Source organism: Dendrobates tinctorius, unplaced genomic scaffold (assembly GCF_039654945.1).
Source record: "Dendrobates tinctorius isolate UK_male_01 unplaced genomic scaffold, ASM3965494v1 ptg000087l, whole genome shotgun sequence".
Lineage (NCBI taxonomy): Eukaryota > Metazoa > Chordata > Amphibia > Anura > Dendrobatidae > Dendrobates > Dendrobates tinctorius.
The window spans coordinates 3,253,029-3,275,431 of record NW_027361755.1 but is presented as its reverse complement, the minus strand read 5'-3'; the positions used below and the strand labels follow the sequence as shown (position 1 = coordinate 3,275,431).

At 49.0% G+C, this 22,403-nt stretch overlaps 1 protein-coding gene across 9 annotated transcripts in view; it reads left to right on the top strand.

The window, feature by feature from the left end:
- ARID1B (AT-rich interaction domain 1B) overlaps positions 1-22,403 on the top strand; it is a 2,758,190-nt gene that overhangs the window by 1,271,496 nt on the left and 1,464,291 nt on the right. For all 9 annotated transcript variants that reach the window (XM_073585743.1, XM_073585747.1, XM_073585745.1 and 6 more), the window contains one exon: positions 1,164-1,343. In XM_073585743.1, the coding sequence (XP_073441844.1) occupies positions 1,164-1,343 (180 nt within the window). The remainder of the gene's footprint in view (positions 1-1,163; positions 1,344-22,403) is intronic.

Genomic DNA, 22,403 nt, shown 5'->3' with positions numbered 1-22,403 from the left:
AGCTGCCCATGTCAAAGCCTATGTACACAGATAGAAGCCAAGCAGCCCTCCATTTGCTTGCAAGTATAAACGCATGACCACAATGTAGAATAGAGTTATGATTAAATATAATAGATAGCTGACCTAAAAAAGGAAACGCTACAAAGATCCTAATTTGAGACCTCAAACAATGCCTACCTTGCAGACAGAGCAACCAGAAGGTATAGTAAGATCCACGAATAATAGCGCACTAGGGACTCAGACACTGTTCACATGTTCAGGTTTTAAATACATTAGATAGGGACTGCTTCGTGAAGGGTTACCGTGACGTGGTGAAGCGGCTTGGTATACATTTTTTGCAAAAAGCGTATCAACTAAATACCCTGTATTTGTTATACAGCACTTGCTGATTACTGTCATGTTTTTTACTGCAGAGTATTTTTTGCAAATTTGTCATTTTGTGCTTTCTTGTTGTGTTTCAGTCAGTGGGTGGTGTGAACATTGTCTTACCGACTTGTTCACACTTGTGCATGTCACATATGTTTTTAATATGAAAGAAGATGGCCAATATGCTTGGAAATATGGTAGATCTAAAAAGTTCTGGATAGGCTAGTGATCTTCTAAGGCCGGTTTCACATTAGCGCATTTTATGCGCACGCACGGCCGGGGGTAGCTCCGCCCCCGATCCGGCTCTCTGCCCGGCGTGCCCGCCCCTTCCTTGTAGCGCCGCCTCCTAGCGGACAGCGGCGCCTGCGATCGGCGCACCCTATCTTTAGCATAGGGTGCGCCGATCGTGCGCAGGCCGTGCGCTAGTTGCGCTTTGACCTGCGATGCGCACTTTTGACGGTGCGCCGTGCGCGCCAAAATCAAACTTTTCGGATTTTGGCGCGCACGGCGCACCGTCAAAAGTGCGCATCGCAGGTCAAAGCGCAACTAGCGCACGGCCTGCGCACGATCGGCGCACCCTATGCTAAAGATAGGGTGCGCCGATCGCAGGCGCCGCTGTCCGCTAGGAGGCGGCGCTACAAGGAAGGGGCGGGCACGCCGGGCAGAGAGCCGGATCGGGGGCGGAGCTACCCCCGGCCGTGCGTGCGCATAAAATGCGCTAATGTGAAACCGGCCTTAGAGAGATTTTTTTTACATGTTTCACTATACATATTATATTCCCTCTGTTTAAATTATAGGCTACATGTCCAGGGTCCAAAGAAATCACCAACTATCACAGTATGGTCCTCAGCAGTCTGGATCCTCTATGTCGTCTCATCCGTCTCCTGGGGGTCAGATACATACTGCTATGGGCAGCTGTTCACAGGGAAACTCCACTGCCAACTATGGACCGCAGATGAACCAGTATGGGCCGCAAGGCAAGTTTTATGTTTTGTACTTTTCTATGGTTCTGTTTGCCGTACTTTGCTTTTTCTCATCATTCTTATTATAACATGGTTAGGTAAAATATAACAAAAATTCTTAATAAATATAATTCTGGATTAATTATTCAACGGCTCATATACAAAAAAATCAATCCTTAAAAGATACTTTATTGACCAATCATTAAAAAGTTTTCAAAACTTCAAAAAACAGGCAAACAAAAATAGGCTTATTGCTGATTTTCAAAATCCAGCCACAAACACTAGAGAGTCGTTCCAATGTCAGGTAGAGGGTTAGGTGAAATATGCAAGACAGAATACTTTTGACTGATAAATAGTCTTCTGACTTCTGTATTGTGTGTTTTTTAGTCTATTATTTTTTTTTGTAGTGTCTATTAACTTTGTAATTATATTTGCCCTATATTTGCTTTGTAACTACATTTGTCCATCAGACCACATAAATTACATATTATTGATTACATTTAGTATTTTTTAGCTCCATTTCTTAATAAAAGTGGCATAGCAAATATTTGCATTATCTCAGTTAGAATGAGCAGTCTCATCTGCAGGGTGTCCTGCCTCGGAGAAGCAGTTGGCGGTTGATTTCTGCTTTTAGTGAATGCCAGCCTGGTCCCACATCTACAAGTGTGTGGGCACTCAGACTTGGCTTTGTGACATGTCCAGCAGATATGGGCCAGCCAGGCAGCTGCTTGACCGCATATGGCGAATCCAGTTTTTCTCTCTTCTCCCAAAAACCACCCCGACTCCTAGTATCCCATATTCTTAAAATAACACAGACTACCACTTTTCCTTTGGATAATTATGGCCACAGCGGCCAATTTATTAACAAACAATCAAATATTAACAATAAACATCCAAATATTAAATACAAATAATATGAGGGGAGGGTTCTTGGAGCTAAAAGATCTGGCTATAAAAAACCTTTTTGGCCCAAGACCAAAAACTAAACCACCATGTTACCCCCAGCCGTCCAACCCAGCTCAAGGGCACCGTAACTCCCTTTCCGGGAGACTCACCACCAGAGCTCCCGAGGTAAAAACCCCGTCCAGAGCCCATAACCAAAAAGCCAGATCCCCCATACCATTTTTTAAAACTGTCGGGAATATTACATCCAACTCCTTCCCCGACCAATCACCGTCAACTCCAAGAACCCCACCCCCCGCCAACCACGAACAGCCCTGACCACCTCAGGCTCGTGAGTGCCCCAAAACCACCAAGGCCCTCTCGATCCCCTCTTGTATTGCCAATGCCCACAGATCAGTGCCGATAGAATTTAAATGAACCCCATCACCCAACCAAAAATTACCGACACCTGCCTCCAACTCAAAGTGCCTGACACTAATGCCCCCATTCCTAGACACAAACCCCGACACTGCCCGATTCAATTTGACCCTTGCCCTGTTAATGCCCTTTAAAGACCTAGCCTGCCTCCACTTTTGCCTCGGAACAACGTCCAACCATACAGTCAACACTTCCGGGAAAGATGCCCACAATCTTAAAAAATCGGAACGTATGTCCCTGATCAAGTCCCTCACCGGCCTGACCCCCAAATCGTTACCTCCAACATGTATGACGATAATGTCGGGGGCTCGGTCCAGGCGGACGGACCTGGCATATTCCGGGAACACCCTGCTCCACACCATACCACGAAAACCCAACCACCGAACCAGAACCTGTCCCCTCCTAAAACCCAACTGCCTACCATCTGGCCTCGCATCAGCTCTCAGCGCACCCCAATACACATACGAATGTCCAAATATCCAGGCAAGCAAGGGGTCGCCACCTGAAAAAACATAACAGATTATAAAAAACAAATTACTTAACCGGAGCCACAACCACTGTTAACGTCGAACATATAGTAAGTAGCGATCCGACTGCCACCCGCCAATTCCTTTGATTGCCTCCGCCCCCAGACCAAGACCGTCCGCCTCAGTTGCCGCTCCGATCCTAAAAGAATGCGACCCGAACCTGTCCTGGGGAAGGCCCAACTCCAACAATCCCCTCTTCAAGACTGCAATGAACTGGAAGCGAGACAAATAGGTGCCATCCGCATGGCACAAAAGAGGCCCCGTCCTACCTGCCCACACATTCCAATATGATTCCAAACAACTACTTGGGCACATTAGTGCCCGACCAATGCGCCCCAAAACTACCCTTCTGCCCCTCCCCAGTTGATCAGTTTTTGAACGCCGGATCCAAAAAACGATGCCCCCTGACCAAAATTCCACATCTTCTGCCTGCAACCCACCAGGTGAAACCTTGCTGCATGACACCACCTCGCCAATCCGCATTGCTCCAAAAAAGGCCAAAGAAAAAGCCAACCTAAACAGCACCAACTCGAATCCTGAAGTACAAATACCCTCCAGGACTCTGCCTAAGCTTTCCAACGTAGTAAACGAAATAGGCCTTCGTTTATCACAAACTTTCTTACCCCTACGAAAGCCTTTCAACGCCTGTCTCACCAAAAAATTCTTCGTCACATCCGTCATCCCCTGTAACTTGAAACCGAAAGCCAAGCCTGACACAAATTTGTTGACCTTAGCGGCGGACCAACCGCTGCCAGCCGCCTTCCCGACCAAAAACAATACCGCCAACATCCTATCCTCCTCGCTATCAACCCCATCCCATTCTGCCATCCACCGCTGCCATACTCACCACGAGGATTCGTATGCCGACCAGGTTTGCTGAGATAACGATTCCCGGATTAGTCTTCCCGCTCTTCCAAAATCACCTTCCACAGCTGAGAAGGGCATTCCACGCCCACGACATCCGCTCCTGGTGCCAACTCTCGAAAACGCCCCCACTGAAAACGAGACAAAGAGTCTGCTATTGAGTTCGAAACACCGGGCACATGCACTGCTGAAATCCCTGCATTCAACTCCAGACAGCGAAGAACCAAAACTCTAACCAATCTGATCACTGGGGGAGAAGAGGCCGACAAGCTATTAATCACCGCCACTACACTGGCGTTGTCGCAATGAAAACGCACTTTCCGGTTCGCAAACATAGGACCCCACACGAAAACCGCCACCACAATAGGAAACAGTTCCAACAATGCCAAGTTTTTTGTATGGCCCAGCAACTGCCAGGCCTGAGGCCAACGCCCCACGCTCCACTTTCCTTTGCAGTAGGCGCCGTAACCAGAACCACCCGCTGCATCCGTATAAATCTCAAAATCAAAATTGCTCAACGCCTCCTCCTGCATTAGTGACCGACCATTGTAATTCTGCAAAAAACGCTGCCAAACCAACAAGTCCGCCCTATGCTCTTTATTCAAACGAACAAAATGGTGCGGAGCCTTTACTCCTGCCGTCGCACCTGCCAAGCGACGAGAAAAAATGTGGCCCATAGGCATGATCCTACAGGCAAAATTCAAACGCCCCAACACTGATTGCAACTCCTTCAGAGTCACTTTATGCAACTTCGCAAACCTATCCACCTCCTGCTTCAACAATGACAACTTGTCCTCTGGCAAACGACACTCCATCCTTTCCGAATCGATGATTATGCCCAAAAAACTTATAACGGTTTTCGGCCCTTCCGTCTTCTCTGATGCAAGCGGGACCCCAAAATGCTCTGCCGTCCAAACCATGGCTGCTAACGCATTCCTACACAACGGTGAATCCGGGGGACCAATAAAAAGAAAGTCATCCAGGTAGTGAATGATCGATTCCACACCCGCGACATCCCTTACCACCCACTCCAAAAAAGTACTAAACATCTCGAACAACGAACACGAAATTGCACAACCCATCGGCAAACACCTATCAAGGTAAAAATTCCCGTCCCAAAAACAACCCAACAGCGGAATGCTGTCTGCATGAACCGGCAATAACCGAAACGCGGACTCGATGTCCGTCTTTGCCAACAAAGCCCCTGACCCATAACGACGCACCCAATGCACCGCCGTATCAAAGGAGGTATACTCCACTGAGCACAACTCTCGGTCAATACCGTCATTGACTGACAAGCCCTTTGGGTACGACAAATGTTGAATCAAACGAAACTTGTTCGGCTCCTTCTTTGGCACTACCCCCAATGGGGAAACAACCAAACCCGCCACTGGAGCCGCAGGGAACGGACCCGCCATCCTGCCCAATTCCACTTTCTTATTCAATTTCGCATCAACCACCTCCGCATGCATTACTGCCGACCGCAAATTTTTTAACGAAAGCGGAACCACATGGCCGGGAGCCGGAATCCTAAAACCCTCAACAAAACCGTGCCAAAGAACACTAGCCTCTTCCCTAGATGGGTATCTATTTAGAAAGGGGGCCATCTTTTGAACTCTCACCGGGCTCTCCCCCTTGACCGGCACCCACGTTTGGCTTACCCTTCCCCTTCTTAAAACATTTTGAAGCCCCGTGGGAGCCACCGTTACAGTGGGAGCACGCATGCCTGAACTTGCAGTTGGTCCCATACTTGCACTGCCCATCATTAAATTGCCAGCACGTCCCTGACTTTTCTCTTCCTCCCTGGGTTGCCTGACCACCACTTCCGTGACCTGCCGGCTGACTACTACCGCCCCCGCTCCCGTGAAAGGACTGCCCATACCTCACTGGAGCCATCACCTTCAACCACAACCCGATATCTTTCTGGTCCCACTTTATCTCTGGCCTTACTGCCTTCCTCTGTCTAAACTGCTCGTCATATTGCAGCCACGCCTGCCCCCCGTAGATACGATGCACCTCCCCAATAGCGTCTAAATAATAGAACAAGCCAGAACAATTATCCGGAGACTTTTCACCTATGACACTCGCCAAAATAGCGAATGCCTGCATCCAATTCACAAAAGTCTGTGGAATCAGACGCCACCTCCTCTTTTCCTCCTCTTCTTTCTTACTATCATCTTTTTTTCCCTTCTCCAGATTAAATTTTTCTAACGGAAGCAGGGAAAATATCTCAATATACTCGTCGCGCCAAATCTTTTCCTTCACCTCTTTTTTCAAATGGGCACCCAGAGGCCCCTCAAAACACACATAAACCTCCCCCTTTGCCCTATCGTCCAGTTTTATCTTATCCCCCTTATCCGTTTCCGTCTGCACCGAGACAGATACCCCCGCCGATGCTCCCTCGTCACCTTCCACAGAGCGAACCGCCTCACCTACTGACTGAGTGACGGAACCACGCCCCGCTAACCATACCCCCGCCAGGGATGGAGCTGCTTCTCCAATTACCCCCCCTTCCAATCTCCGCAATACTTTTGACATAGTATCTAAAATATCCCTGAGTCCGGGCACCTCAGCTCCGGTAGGACCCCTACGCCCCCCCTGTTCCCTAACATCTCCCATCCTATCTCCAATCTCATGTAATACAGCCCCTGCGGGCAACAAACAAGACATAGAGCCATACTCACCAAGCTGCGTGGGTGCTGTGTCCCCGCCAGCCGGATATCCAGAATCCTGACGCCTTCCGTCCTCCTGAAGCACGCTCGGCTGCTCAAGGCCCGCGCCCCTGGCCTCCTCGTCACCAGGGGGGACCCGAGCACGAGAATCCCGACGCTCCCTTGAACTCCCGCCCGAACGGGATCTGCGACGTTCTCTAGACCCGGACCAGCCTGACCGGTCCGTATGACACTCCAGCCGACTGCCGGGCATCCGGTCGGGGGTACCAGTCGCTCTCTCCACCCTCCATTCTGTGTTGGGGCCAGGTCGGGCGGTCTCCAACTGCCTCCTCCCGCCCGCCGCTCTCTCTGCCGTCCGCGCTGTGCTGGGGCCAGGTGGGGTGCCGTCCCGCTGCCCCCTCCCGCCCGCTGCTCCCTCTGCTCTCCCTGCTGTGGTGAGGCCAAGCAGGGCGTCCCCTCGCTGCCCCCGCCCGCCCGTTGCGCCACTCCATCTGGCGCCCCGACTGCCAGGCACCCCGGAGCAGTCCGCATCACTGGGGGTACCTGCCGCCACTCCACCAGGCGCCGTCCTTCCTGTCGCTGCCCGCTGCCATCCCCCACGTGTGGCAGCAGACCTGCCGCGGCCTGCTCCGTCTCCCTGGGGCCGGCTGGACGCTGCTGGGCCCCGCGATGAGTCGTCTCCAGCCCGTGACGTCACCTCCGGTCTCACTTCCTGCTCCTGGGCGCCCTCCGCTCTCCGGCTATAAGCGCTCACAGGCCGGCTGAGCGGATTCCTGCCGGGACGGGCGCTAGGAGGGGAAGCGACCCCAGTGCCTGCGCCGCCCGCAGGGTCCCTGGAGGGGCTCCGCAGCCGTCGCCTGCTGCGCCGCGTCACCTCCGGCGACAGCCTTTCGGGGGGTCTGGTCCTTCTTCCTCGCCCGCTGGTCCCTGGAGGGTCCGTTGCTCTGAGGATGGTGGAAAGCTGAGTTTGAAGCCATCCTCCCCTCCTGGACCGGGCGGCCTCTTGAAGTCTGGCCATCAGCTGCTCCACGGTCTCCATCTGGCTGCTTCGTTTAAGGTAAGGGTCTTCTCTCCTTCAGATTCGTTGGTGAAGTGTGGCTTTCCCGCACTTTTCCCTGACCAGGCTGCCCCCCCCACCCCAAACCCCTCCCCTGGCCCATCCCAGCCAACCATTATTGCCCGGCCAAAACAAATTCAAAAACCTACCCGCCCATTGCAGTCATGGGGGGCTTCCTTTAGGCTGTGCCCCCTCCAGCCCCCTTCTGGATTCATTGTTTTTAATGTTTTATGCCATCTGTTTTCTGTTAGAGCCCTAACCAGTGAATTACTAATACTTTAGCAAAGCATAGGCGGATGACTGTCCTCCTTATTCCTAGATTTCCCTCTGTGCTATTTCATGTATTTATTTGTCTTCGGCAATGGTTTCAATTAAGATGTTTACTTTGTTTTAGCTTTATATTAATGATTACAGGCACATGTAGAACAAAAGTCATTTTGGAAAGTCATATTGCGGAAGTCGAATGTTAGTTCCCTTTTTTACCTCTAGATTGTCCTGTCACTGCTCATACCATCTACATTTCAAATTTAAAGAAATATCATTTTAAATAAATAAGGTTTGGAAAATGATTACCAGAAGATCTTTGCAGGAGGTTATTTGTACAAATGTGCCATAGTAAGTCTCAATCAGGATTGCATGCATATACAGTGGCTTGCAAAAGTATTCACCCCTCACCCTCTGGCACTTTTGTAGAGCTTCCTTTTGCAGCAAGTCGCATTGGATACGTCTCTGCTTTTTCCACATCTTGTCACTGGGATAATGCCCATTTCTCAACACAAAATTGCTCTAGCTCCTTTAAGTTAGATAGTTTTCTCTGGTGAACAGCAATCTTCAAGTCTCACTACGGATTCTCAATTAGATTAACATCTGGGCTTTGATTAGGCCACTCCAAAACATTTACACATATCCCTTTAAACCACTCGAGTGTTGCTTTGTATCACGGTCTTGTTGGAAGGTGAACCTCCGTCCCAGTCTCAAATTACTGACAAGTTAATTAAATTCACCGCACACTCAAACAGACTTTATGCAAATAGGTGTACATTTTATTACATGTGGGAGCCAAACAGGAATATAGCGCACAGTGGAAGCGATATAAATAAAAGACGTTTCGGCTCAGCCCGAGCCTTTATCATATTATCGCTTATTCCAATATTGGAGGTTTGTATAGGGTGCAGAAGGAGAGGAGAATCTCTCAAGAAGAAATACCAAGATAAATGGCTGCTGTGTGCTGAGAGAAGGAAGCGCTTCCTTCTCTCAGCACACATCAGCCAGTTACGGGGATCATTTTCCCTGTCTCTGCTGCCGAAAAATGTTCCCACAGCATGAAGCTGCCACCATCATGTTTTACTGTGGAGATGGTCTTCATGTGGCTATGAGCCAGACTTAGCATTTACCTTGATGGCCAAAAAGTTAAATTTTAGTCTCATCTGACCAAAGCACCTTCCTCCATACATTTGTGGAGTCTCCCATATGTCTTTTGGTAAACTCAAAAGGAACCTTACAATTTGTGTGTGCCATCCACAACCTGTCAACTCCATACATCTGTGACCTCGTCTACCAGTACTTACCTGCACGCAACCTCTGATCCTCACAAGATCTTCTCTACTCCCCTCTTATTTCCTCTTCCTGCAATTGCATACAAGATTTCTCCCGCGCATCACCCCTACTCTGGAACTCTCTATCACAACTTATCAGATTCTAGCCAACCGTGGAAACCTTCAGAAAGAGCCTGAAGACCTACCCCTTCTGACAAGCCTACAAGCTCCAGTAACCACCGATCAACCAAACCACTGCACAACCATCTCTACCCTCACCTATTGTATCTTCACCCAACCCTCGTATATTGCGAGCACTCAAGGGTAGGGTCCTCTCTCCACCTGTACTAGTCGTAACTTGTATTGTTTAAGATTACTTACTTGTTTTTATTACCTATACCCTTCCTCACATGTAAAGCGCCATGGAATAAATGGTGCTATAATAATATATAATAATAGTAAGTTAACGCTTTTTGTGCCCACTCTTCCAAAAGGTCATTTCTGTGGAGTGTACAGCTTGGGAATTGTACATCTTTTTCAGGGTCATCTTTGGTCTCTGCTGCCTCTCTTATTACTGCCCACCTTGCTCAGGCTGAGTTTTGGTGGGCGGCCCTTTCTTGGCACCTTTGTTGAGGTACCACGTTCATTTGATGATAATGGATTTGATGGTGCTTCGGGGATCAGCCGAGATTAGGATTTTTTTTATAACTCAACCCTTACTTGTACTTCTCAACAACTTTGTCCTTGACTTGTTTGGAGATCTCCTTGGTCTTCATGCTGTTGTTTTGTTAATGGTAGCTTTTGCTTAACCCCTTAACGACTGCCGATACGCTTTTTAATGGCGGCAGTTGAGAGTACTTATTCCTCAGCGCCACTTTTTAATGGCGCAGAGAAATAAAGTTATAGCAGAGTTGGATATTCTCCAGGGTTTCGGCTACCAGGGGTAGCTGAGAACCTGGAGAACATAAATCAGGTTGATTTTTTACCATCCCCAGTGTGGAGATTGTCGTTTTTAATGGAATAACGGCAACCACAAAAAAAAGTGGTTTCCCTATCAATTTCTCTCTCCTCTGATATGATCGCACATCAAAGGAGATAAACATGGGTTCCCCCGACGCCCCCCCCTCCTCGGAACCTCCAGTGTCCATGGACCCTTCTGAACCCCTCGTGATGTCCCCTGGCTGGCGGCATCTTCCGGGAAAAAATTTGCGGGCACACGCACACTGTGCCCGCCAAGATCTGCCGGCTGGCACCAGGCAACAATAGGAATTTTTTTTCTATTGGTTCATTTTGATCACGTGATAGACCCTATCACAGTGATCAAAGTAAAAAAAATAGTAACTCAGACCCCTCTTTATCATCCCCTTAGTTAGGTAAAAATAATAAAACAAAATAAATGTATTTATTTCCATTTTACCATTAGAGTTAGGGTTGGGGTTAGGGTTGAGGCTAGGATTAGAGTTAGGTTAGGGTTGGGCTAAAGTGTGGTTAGAGTTATGGTTAGGACTACGGTTGGGATTAGGGATAGGGGTGTGGTGGGGTTAGGGTATGGTTAGGGTTGGGATTAGAGTTAGGGGTGTGTTGAGGTTAAGGTTGGAGTTAGGCTGGGGGTATTCCACTGTTTAGGCACATCAGGAGGTCAGCAAACGCGACATGGTGCCACCATTGATTCCAGTCAATTTTGCATTCAAAAAGTCAAACAGTGCTCCCTCCCTTCTGAGCCCTGCCATGTGCCCAAACAGTGGCTTTCCCCCACATATGAGGTATTGGCGTGCTCAGGAGAAATTGCATAACAAGTTTTGTGGTCCAGTATTCTCCTGATACCCTTGTGAAAATAAAAAAAAAATTATTCCAAAGTTAGTTTTTTGTGAAAAAAGTAAAATTTTCATTTTTTTCCTTCCACATTGCTTTAGTTCTCGTGAAGCAATAAACTTCTTGAATGTGGTTTTGCGCACCTAGAGTGGTGCAGTTTTTAGAATGGTGTCACTTTTGGGTATTTTCTGTTATATTGACCCCCTCAAACTCGCTTCAAATGTAAGGTTGGCACTAAAAAAAATGGTTTTGTAAATTTTGTTGCAATGCACACGCGCGTAATCTGGACCCCAACTACAGAAATTCCAAAAAAGATTGTGTACAGCGGCAAAGGAGGGGTGGAGGGAAGAAGCCACAACAGCACCCATCAGACCGGACACAACTCATTTACATACCGTGCCAAATTGATGTGACAGATTCCCTTTAATAGCAAGAAGGGGTGAATACATATGCACATGCCAATTTTTAGTTACTTGATCCCATAAATTTAATTTATACCTATATTTTTCTCACTTCACCAACTTAGACTATTTAGTGCTAATGCATTACACACAAATCGCATTACAAAAATATTTAAACACAGGTTGTAATGTAACAAAATAGATAAAAACTCAAGGGGGTGAACACATTTGCAAGCCGCTGTTTGTTGTATGTGTATATAACATATTTATGATATTTGTTTTGTATTCCATTTGGTGATTAAATCATGAGGTTTATTTCCTTGCATTTAATATATGACAGTAAATCACCTGCGCAGAAGCAGGACAAAGACACTGCCATTAGAAAAGCGGATAATGTATCCATAATTACGCGAGTGCAAGGCACATGCGTGGGATTATGGCGTCGCAGCTGCACGTCACAGGGCTTTGTGACGTGCATGGGAGGTGGCTGGTATTGTAATGAAAAGATGAGGCAGGGATTTCTTCCAGGCACCACATGCCCTGGAGCCTGCAAGAAATCATTAACATAAAAGATTAAAAGTGTATTTCTCAACATCTAGACTGCGGCTATGAGGCATATAGGTAAGACCATTTTAACCATTCTTTTACCTGTATTCCCATAATAATAACTTAAGTGTCCCAGGGGTTGATAGATTCCCTTTAAACACTATGGACATCTTTGATATGGAAATAGTAAATTTTACATATGTTAGTGGTTAACATTAATAAAGTGGCCTTAAGTCTCTGTTCTGTCCTCACTAAATGAAGCAGAATTCATGTAGCGATACAGGCAGCTAAATTGCTATACCGGGGTCCAATAAGGAGACTGTAGTTTGAGTCTGTGCTTTTATTGAACGTGATGTTATATTGATATCAAGTTGTGGTCCTCACCGATCACAAGAATTTGATTTATCTTGACTCAGCCAAGCGCTTGAATCCTAGACAGGCTAGGTGGGCCTTGTTTTTCACGCGTTTTAATTTTGTGGTCTCCTTTCTTCCGGGCACTAAGAATGTTAAGGCGGACGCCCTTTCTAGGAGTTTCTGTTACGGACGGCAGAACGCACCAAATATAAATAATAGGAGGTGCGTTCGCCGCCCGGGGTCCACCGTGCGGTAGGTGACTAGACCGCTGCTGGACAATGGCAGATGCACCAGAAGGTGAAGTAATGTGCACGGGTTAACGTCACCCAAACGCCAGGAGTGGCTCTGTTCAGACACAGAGTCGCTTGGCATAAATAAATGTAGAGACGCTAGCCCTGTTAACGTCACAGGAGCCGGCGTGTGGCGTTGCAGCCGCAAACACCAATAGCTGCTGTTAATGCAGCGTAGCGGCAACTATAGCCGCAAGCGTCGGCGCCGAGAACCAGGCACCGACAGACGCTAGTGTAGGTGTGGAAAGCACAGTGGCGTGTAGCTTGCCACAATCTGGAGCTGACTAACCCAACACACAGGCACCATTCGTAGTATCCAAGGGAAGGGGTTTCATAATAAGTCAGACACCAGTCCATGCATCCATCACCATACACACACAGCATAATATGCTACACTAGCGCATGGCCGAGCCGCCATGCAGGCTTTTTATAGCCATGCGCTTCCGGGACCTTCCAGTACCCTGGAAAGGACCAATCAGATATGACGCAGGACCTGAGCATGTGACCCCTGCTCTCCAGTGAGAGGTCACCTTGCGGGCATGCCCAGTAGCCTCTGGAGCGGTTCCCTGCAGAACAGGCTGCGCTACCATTGCTGAACCAGAGGTGGCAGCAACATCCAGGCTGTCAGAGCAAGTCTGAGCAGCACGCCTGGCTCGCTGTGATTGCTGAGCAGCACCCGGGGCGGTCGGAGGATAATGGGAGACCGCTGGATGTCTGGCTCTGGATTCCCGCTGTGCAGTGTCAGGAATCCGACGCCTAACATTACCCCCCCTCCTAAGGCCCGCTTCACTGCGCTGAAAAGCCGCGATCAACAGCGGGGCGTGGATGTTTTCCACCAGCTCCCAGGTCCGAGCCTCGGGCCCATGACCCTTCCAGTCCACTAAATAAAAATTTTTGCCACGGACAAACCTGCGCCCAACGATGGCATTAACCTCAAACTCGTCAGACGACAAGTCTGACGACCCGGCCGATGACTCAGAAAACCGGGCCATGTGAACTGGTTTGAGGAGGGACACATGAAACACGTCCGAAATGGCTAAGTGTGGAGGAAGAGCCAGGCGGTGGACCACCGAGCTAATTCGCTCGAGAACCTTGAAAGGTCCAATATATCGCGGGGCGACCTTAGGGGACTCGACCCGTAGTTTGATATTTCGGGTGGAGAACCACACCATGTCGCCAGGGGAGAAGCTAGGAGCGGGTCGCCGATGCGTGTCGGCGGACGCCCTCATCCTTTCCTTAGAAGCACGGATAGCATCCTGAGTGCGATCCCAAATGTCCCGGGCCTCCACTGCCCAGTCTGCCACCCTGGAGTCAGTGGAGGACACTGGCATCGGAACAGGGATGCGTGGATGTTGGCCGTAGTTTAGGAGGAAGGGCGTCTGACCGGTGGAATCAGCCACCGCATTGTTTAGGGCAAATTCAGCCCAAGGTAGCAAGGATGCCCAGTCATCCTGCCTGGCAGAGACAAAATGCCGCAGGTAGGTAACCAAGGTCTGATTGGCTCTCTCGACCAAGCCATTCGTCTCGGGATGGTAAGCGGAGGACAGATTTAGCTCGATGCTGAGTAAGCTACAGAGCTCTCTCCAAAACCGAGACACAAACTGGGGACCTCGGTCACTCACGATTTTGTCCGGCATGCCATGCAAACGGAATACGTGCTTAATGAACAAAGTAGCAAGACCACGAGCGGAAGGCAAGCGTGCGAGTGGCACCAGATGTACCATTTGGGAAAAATGGTCGGTGACCACCCAGATGACCGTACAGCCACCAGACTTGGGCAGGCCAACTATGAAATCCATGCCAACCATCTCCCACGGTCTATCCGCCACTGGCAGGGGTTACAACAACCCCGCCGGCCTCTGCCTAGAGGGTCTGTTCCGAGCACACGAGATGCATGCTTGCACGTATTCCTTAACATCTCGAGCCATATGTGGCCACCAGTATGACCTAGCTAGGAGTTCGGTGGTCCGTTTATTGCCAAAATGGCCACCTACCCTGGAGGCGTGTGCCCAGGCGAGAACTTCCGGCCGTAGCTGAGGAGGCACCAAGGTCTTGCCTGGTGGCACTGACTCGAGAGCGACTGGAGCCACGGTCGTAAAACTCTCCGGCGGGAGAATTAACCGGGGCTCAGCCTCTCCTTCTTCCGCTGAGACCACCGAGCATGAGAGAGCATCCGCACGGACGTTCTTCTCCCCTGATAGGTAGTGCAGGGTGAAGCGGAAGCGAGAAAAGAAGAGCGACCACCTAGCCTGACGTGAGTTCAGGCGCTGGGCCGTCTGCAAGTAGACCAAATTTTTATGATCCGTATATACCTGGAAGGGAAAGCGAGCCCCCTCCAGGAGATGTCTCCACTCTGAAATGGCCAACTTCATGGCCAGCAGCTCCCTGTCACCGATGGAGTAATTCTTCTCCGCCGGTGAGAAGGTCTTTGAGAAGAAGAAGCATGGATGCTTCCGACCTTGAGCATCCTTCTGGAAAAGGACTGCTCCTGCACCGACGGAAGAGGCATTTACCTCCAGAATAAACGGTTTATTCACATCAGACGATGTAAAATGGGAGCGCCAGCAAAATGAGATTTTATAGCCGAGAAAGCCTTGGAGACCTGTTCAGACCAAGCGTTGGGGTTAGCTCCTTTCTTGGTGAGAGCAACCAAAGGAGCCACCAGGGTGGAAAAATGTGGTATAAACTGGCGGTTGTAATTCACGAACCCCAAAAAGCGCTGCACCGCTTTAAGTGAATGAGGTTCCTGCCAATCCATTACCGCTTGTAGTTTGGCAGGATCCATGGCCAGCCCCTGGGCCGAGATGATATAGCCCAGGAACGGCAAGGACTCCTGCTCAAACTGACACTTCTCCAGCTTGGCAAAGAGGGAATTCGCCCGCAGACGGTCGAAGACCCTGCAGATGTCCCTCCGGTGGGTAGTCAAATCTGATGAAAAGATGAGTATATCATCCAGATATACCACTACTGAGGTAGCAAGCATGTCGCGGAAGACGTCGTTGACAAAATCCTGGAAGACAGCTGGCGCATTACAAAGGCCAAAAGGCATAACCAGATATTCGTAATGGCCATCCCCGGTATTAAAAGCTGTCTTCCAGTCGTCTCCTTCGCGAATGCGGATCAGGTTGTATCCCCCTCGCAGATCCAACTTAGTAAAGATCCGGGCCCCTCGCTCGCAACCTGTCAAACAACTCAGAGATCAACGGTAGAGGGTATTTGTTTTTAACCGTGATTGCATTGAGACCTCTGTAGTCAATGCAGGGGCGTAACTCCCTGCTCTTCTTCTGAACGAAGAAGAACCCTGCACCAGCCGGTGACACCGACTTTCTGATAAAGCCTCTAGCCAGGTTCTCCCGGATGTATTGTGACATAGCTTCTGTCTCAGGGAGAGATAGTGGATACACACAGCCTCTAGGAGGTTCTGTGCCTGGCATGAGGTCTATCGGGCAGTCGTAAGGACGGTGCGGCGGGAGCGTCTCTGCAGATTTTTTGGAGAAGACGTCCGCGTATTGGTGGTAGGGTTTAGGTAGCGCGGAGAGATCTGCAGGCACTTCCGTGGAAGCCACCTGAAGACTGCCCCTCAGACATCTCCCCTCGCAGTCCTTGCTCCAGGCCAGTATCTTCCCTGTTGCTCACTCGATATGAGGAGAGTGGCACCGAAGCCAGGGAACCCCGAGCAGCACCTGATCGATGCCGTCTGGCAGGTTTAGCAGGGACAGAGTCTCATGATGAGAGGGTGAGATAGTGAGCCCTAGTGGAGCTGTCTGATGGGTCACCTGACAGGGTAACGGTGCTCCATTAACCACCCTGATAGTCAGAGGCTGAGGTAATAGAACTAGGGGAATGGCGTATTTCTGGGCAAAGGTAGAAGACATATAGTTCCCATGGGCCCCAGAGTCCACGGTAACCTCTGCCTCCCAGGTGGAGACCCCACTGTCTAGGGTACCCCGTAATACCGGTTTGGGTGAGAAGGGTTTCGTATTGGACTGCCCACCACCTACGGCCACAGGACATGGGCGTTTTTTCACCCGCAGAGGACACGTGCTAGCTGGGTGACCAAATTGTCGGCACTGATAGCAACGTATAGAGCTTCGCATCGGACGTGGCTTAGGGCCGGTGCAAGACACCTCCATAGGTACGGAGGGTGAAAGCTCCTGTGCGGGGTATGTTAGCAGCTCAGTGAATGTGGGAGCCAATTTAACCCTGCGTCTGCATTGTGCACGTTCCAGCCCGCGCTCCGTAAACCAGAGGTCAATGCGGGTGGCGACGGCAATTAATTCCTCCAGACATGTGGGAACCTCTCTGGTAGCTAGAGCGTCTTTGACGTGCTCAACTAACCCTCTCCAAAACACCGGGACCAATGCTTTGTCCGGCCACTCTAATTCGGAAGCCAATATCTGGAACTGGACGGCATAAAGGCTAACCGAGAGCAACCCTTGTGTTAGAGAGAGTAATTGGATAGAGGTGTCGTGCATGATCCATGGTCCCAGAAAGACCTGCTTCAGGGCCGCAAGGAACTGGGCAGCACCCTGAACCACGGGATCATCACGTTCCCACAAGGCGTGGCCCACTGTAATGCTCTGCCAGACAAAAGTGACACAATAAACCCCACCTTAGCCCGCTCTGTAGGAAACCGTGCAGCCAGTAACTCGAGCTGAATTGAGCACTGACTGACGAATCCCCTACAGGTGGCGCTGTCACCCGAAAATTTGTCGGGAATCGGGAGGCGAGAAAGTGTTGGCATGGGCAAAAGAGCGGGCGCACGTGAGACAGCCTCGGCGACTGTCTGGACAGCAGCTAGCGCAGTATTCGCAGCTGAGTTGGCGCTCTCAATAGTCGCCAACCTGCTCTCCAGCTGCCGAATATAGCGCTGCAACTACTGCACGTCTGCCATTGCCAGCCAGACCCTGGCACTAGTGTAATGTTAGGGACGGCAGAACGCACCAAATATAAATAATAGGAGGTGCATTCGCCGCCCGGGGTCCACCGTGCGGTAGGTGACTAGACCGCTGCTGGACAATGGCAGATGCACCAGAAGGTGAAGTAATGCGCATGGGTTAACGTCACCTGAACGCCAGGAGCGGCTCTGTTCAGACACAGAGTGGCTTGGCATAAATAAATGTAGAGACGCTAGCCCTGTTAACGTCACAGGAGCCGGCATGTGGCGTCGCAGCCGCAAACACCAATAGCTGCTGTTAATGCAGCGTAGCGGCAACTATAGCCGCAAGCATCGGTGCCGAGAACCAGGCACCGATGGGCGCTAGTGTAGGCGTGGAAAGCACTGTGGCGTGTAGCTTGCCACAATCTGGAGCTGACTAACCCAACACACAGGCACCATTCGTAGTATCCAAGGGAAGGGGTTTCATAATAAGTCAGACACCAGTCCATGCATACATCGCCATACACACACAGCATAATATGCTGCACTAGCGCATGGCCGAGCCGCCATGCAGGCTTTTTATAGCCATGCGCTTCTGGGACCTTCCAGTACCCTGGAAAGGACCAATCAGATCCGACGCAGGACCTGAGCATGTGACCCCTGCTCTCCAGTGAGAGGTCACCTTGCGGGCATGCCCAGTAGCACGGCACGAGGACTTAGCCTCTGGAGCGGTTCCCTGCAGAACAGGCTGCGCTACCATTGCTGCACCAGAGGTGGCAGCAACATCCAGGCTGTCAGAGAAAGTCTGAGCAGCACACCTGGCTCGCCGTGATTGCTGAGCAGCACCCGGGGCGGTCGGAGGATAATGGGAGACCGCTGGATGTCTGGCTCTGGATTCCCGCTGTGCAGTGTCAGTAATCCGACGCCTAACAGTTTCTTTGCGGAATCTCTTGATGTGACCGAGCCTACTACCATTCTAAATGAGGGTGTAGTTCTTTCCGCCATCTCTCCCGATTTGAGACGTGCCCTGGAGGAATTTTAGGAGGATAAACCTGAACGATGCCCTAAGGGAAAATTGTATGTGCCTGACCAATGGAAGAGAAGAGTTATGTCTGAAATTCATTGCTCCGTGTTGGCTGGTCATCCAGGTATCTTTGGTACCAGAGATTTGGTGAGTCGGTTTTTTTGGTGGCCTGCCTTATCTCATGATGTCAGGAATTTTGTGCAGTCCTGTGGGACTTGTTCTCGGTCTAAGCCCTGTTCTCGTGCTAGTGATTTGTTGATGCCCCTGCCGTTGCCCAGGAGGCCATGGACCCATATCTCAATGGATTTTATTTCTGATCTTCCTGTCTCTCAGAGAATGACTGTTATTTGGGTGATTTGTGATAGATTTTCTAAGATGGTCTATCTTGTACCACTCCCAAAGTTGCCATCTTCTTCTGAGTTGGTGCCCTTGTTTTTACAACAAGTAGTTCGTTTGCACAGGATTCCTAAGAACATTGTATTGGACAGAGGAGTCCAGTTTGTTTCCAGATTTTGGAGAACTTTTTGTTCCAAACTGGGAATTCAGTGGACAGACTGAGACAACAAACCAGACTTTGGAGTCCTATTGGAGATGTTTCATATTTGCTGATCAGGATGATTGGGTCTCATTTTTGCACTTGGCCGAATTCGCGCTAAACAATAGGGCTAGTTCTGCCACTTTGATGTCTCTTTTCTTCTGTAACTTTGGGTTTCATCCTCGATTTTCTTCGGGGCAAGTGGAAGCTTCTGCCTGCCCAAGTGTGGATTCTGAGGCAGAGAGAATGCAGCAGATTTGGGACCAAGTAGTGGATAAGTTATCCCACTCTCAGGAAAAGGCCCAAGGGTTTTCCAACCGGCATAGGACCATTAGTCCCCAGTTTAAAGTGGGTGACATGGTTTGGTTGTCCTCAAAAAATATTCCCATGAAGGTTGCATCTCCAAAATTCAAGCCAAGGTTTATTGGACTTTATAAGATTTTGGAAATCCTTAACCCCGTTTGACTCTTCCAGTTACGTTTAAGATTCATAACGTTTTTCATAAATCTTTGTTGAAAAGGATTGTTTAGCCAGTAGTTCCCATGGCGGCACCCCCTGACCCTGTACTGGTTAAGGGTAATTTGAAGTATGAGGTAGAGAAGATATTGGATTCTTATCTGGCTAGATGGAGATGTCAGTACTTGGTCAAGTGGAAAGGTTATGGCCAGGAGGAAAATTCTTGGGTCTCTGCTTCTGACATTCATGCCAAGAGATTGATTCGTGCTTTTCATCAGGCCCATCCTGATCGGCCTGGTGGCGTGGATGAGGGTTCGGTGACCCTTCCTCAAGGGGGGGGGTACTGTTGGGAATTCCCTTACTCGGACTATTGGGCCTGAGCTCTCTCTGGTGGTTACTGGGAGTAGTGGAGCTGGCCAGCTTGATGGAAGTTTGCCACCTGACAATGATGATTGGGAATTGCTGGCTGGGAGCATATAAGTGAGCAGGCTTCCCTTAGTATTGCTGGTGAATTCCTCCTTGTGCATTTGGACTTCTTATGTCTCCTGCCTGATCTACATGAATCAGTTAAGTGATTTTTTTGCTAATCCTTTGCATCTAATCTGGTTGTGCCTTTTTTTGCTTTCTGCTTTATTGCGAGGGTTCAGCGTGCTCCCTCCTCATGGCAGCGCTGGGCCCCGCTCCATATGTTACAGCGTGTGTCAGTTTGTACATTCCCCTGTTATATTAATATCTTTTGCTTTGCTTCCAGTTCACACCAGAGTGCTGATCTAGCAGGGGGGAGGTCGTGTGGCCTCAGGTTTTTTGTATATCAGATGTGTTGGATTTTTTAGGGTTTTTGCATGATTGCAGACAATATCATGTCTATCCTATCTAGACAGCTTGGGCCCCACCATTTGCTCATTCTATTTTCTGCCTATGTTTGTGTCTCATCTGGTCTCACCGACAATATATGTTTGGGGGCTGTCTATTCCTTTGGGGATCTGCTCCGGGGCAGTTTAGGCTTCATCTTTATGGCTTTAGGCTTAGTTAGTTCTCCGGCTGTGCTGTGGCATCTAGGGCATCGTAGGAACGCTCCACAGCTACTGCTAGTTGTGCTGATAGGATCAGGGGTCTGCAATCCGCTTAGTTACCAACCTCTCTGGTTTCCTGGTGGCTTAGCCTGTCCTGCCATCCTCCTCGGTGACCCATTCATAACAGACACCTCTCTTTTGAACAGCAATGTTTGAGTGTGATTTGGATCTCATACAGTTGTGGCCAAAAGTATTGACACCCCTGCAATTCTGTCAGATAATACTCAGTTTCTTCCTGAAAATGATTGCAAACACAAATTCTTTGGTATTATTATCTTCATTTAATTTGTCTTAAATGAAAAAACACAAAAGAGAATGAAGCAAAAAGCAAAACATTGATCATTTCACACACAGCTCCAAAAATGGTCCAGACAAAAGTATTGGCACCCTCAGCCTAATACTTGGTTGCACAATCTTTAGCCAAAATAACTGCGACCAACTGCTTCCGGTAACCATCAGTGAGTTTCTTACAATGCTTTGCTGGAATTTTAGACCATTCTTCTTTGGCAAACTGCTCCAGGTCCCTGATATTTGAAGGGTGCCTTCTCCAAACTGCCATTTTTAGATATCTCCACAGGTGTTCTATGGGATTCAGGTCTGGACTCATTGCTGGCCACCTTAGAAGTCTCCAGTGCTTTCTCTCAAACCATTTTCTAGTGCTTTTTGAAGTGTGTTTTGGGTCATTGTCCTGCTGGAAGACCCATGACCTCTGAGGGAGACCCAGCTTTCTCACACCGGGCCCTACATTATGCTGCAAAATTTGTTGGTAGTCTTCTGACTTCATAATGCCATGCACACGGTCAAGCAGTCCAGTGCTAGAGGCAGCAAAGCAACCCCAAAACATCAGGGAACCTCCACCATGTTTGACTGTAGGGACCGTGTTCTTTTCTTTGAATGCCTATTTTTTTCTCCTGTAAACTCTATGTTGATGCCTTTGCCCAAAAAGCTCTACTTTTGTCTGATCTGACCAGATAACATTCTTCCAAAACATTTTAGGCTTTTTCAGGTAAGTTTTGGCACACTCCAGTCTGGCTTTTTTATGTCTCGGGGTAAGAAGTGGGGTCTTCCTGGATCTCCTACCATACAGGCCCTTTTCATTCAGATGCCGACGGATAGTACGGGTTGACACTGCTGTACCCTCGGACTGCAGGGCAGCTTGAACTTGTTTGGATGTTAGTTGAGGTAACATCTGTTGTGGGTAAAATTTTTGAAGGGTTTCTAAGGGATACCATTATGGAATATCTCAATGTTAATAAATGTTTAAATCCATAGCAACATGGATTTATGAAGGATCGCTCCTGTCAAACTAACCTTATCAGCTTCTATGAGGATGTAAGCTCTCAAATGGACCAAGGAGAATCATTGGATGTCATTTATCTTGACTTCTCTAAAGCATTTGACACTGTCCCACATAAAAGATTGGTAAGTAAGATGAGAAAGCTTGGGCTAGGGGAAAATGTGTGTAAATGGGTAGGTAGCTGGCTTAGTGATAGAAAACAAAGAGTGGTTATTAATGGTACATACTCAGATTGGGCCAGGGTTACTAGTGGGGTACCACAGGGTTCTGTATTGGGCCCCCTACTATTTAATATATTTATTAATGATCTAGTGGATGGCTTACACAGTAAAATATCAGTATTTGCAGATGATACAAAACTATGTAAGGTAGTTAACACAAAGGAGGACAGTTTGCAACTACAGTCAGATCTGAGTAAATTGGAGAATTGGGC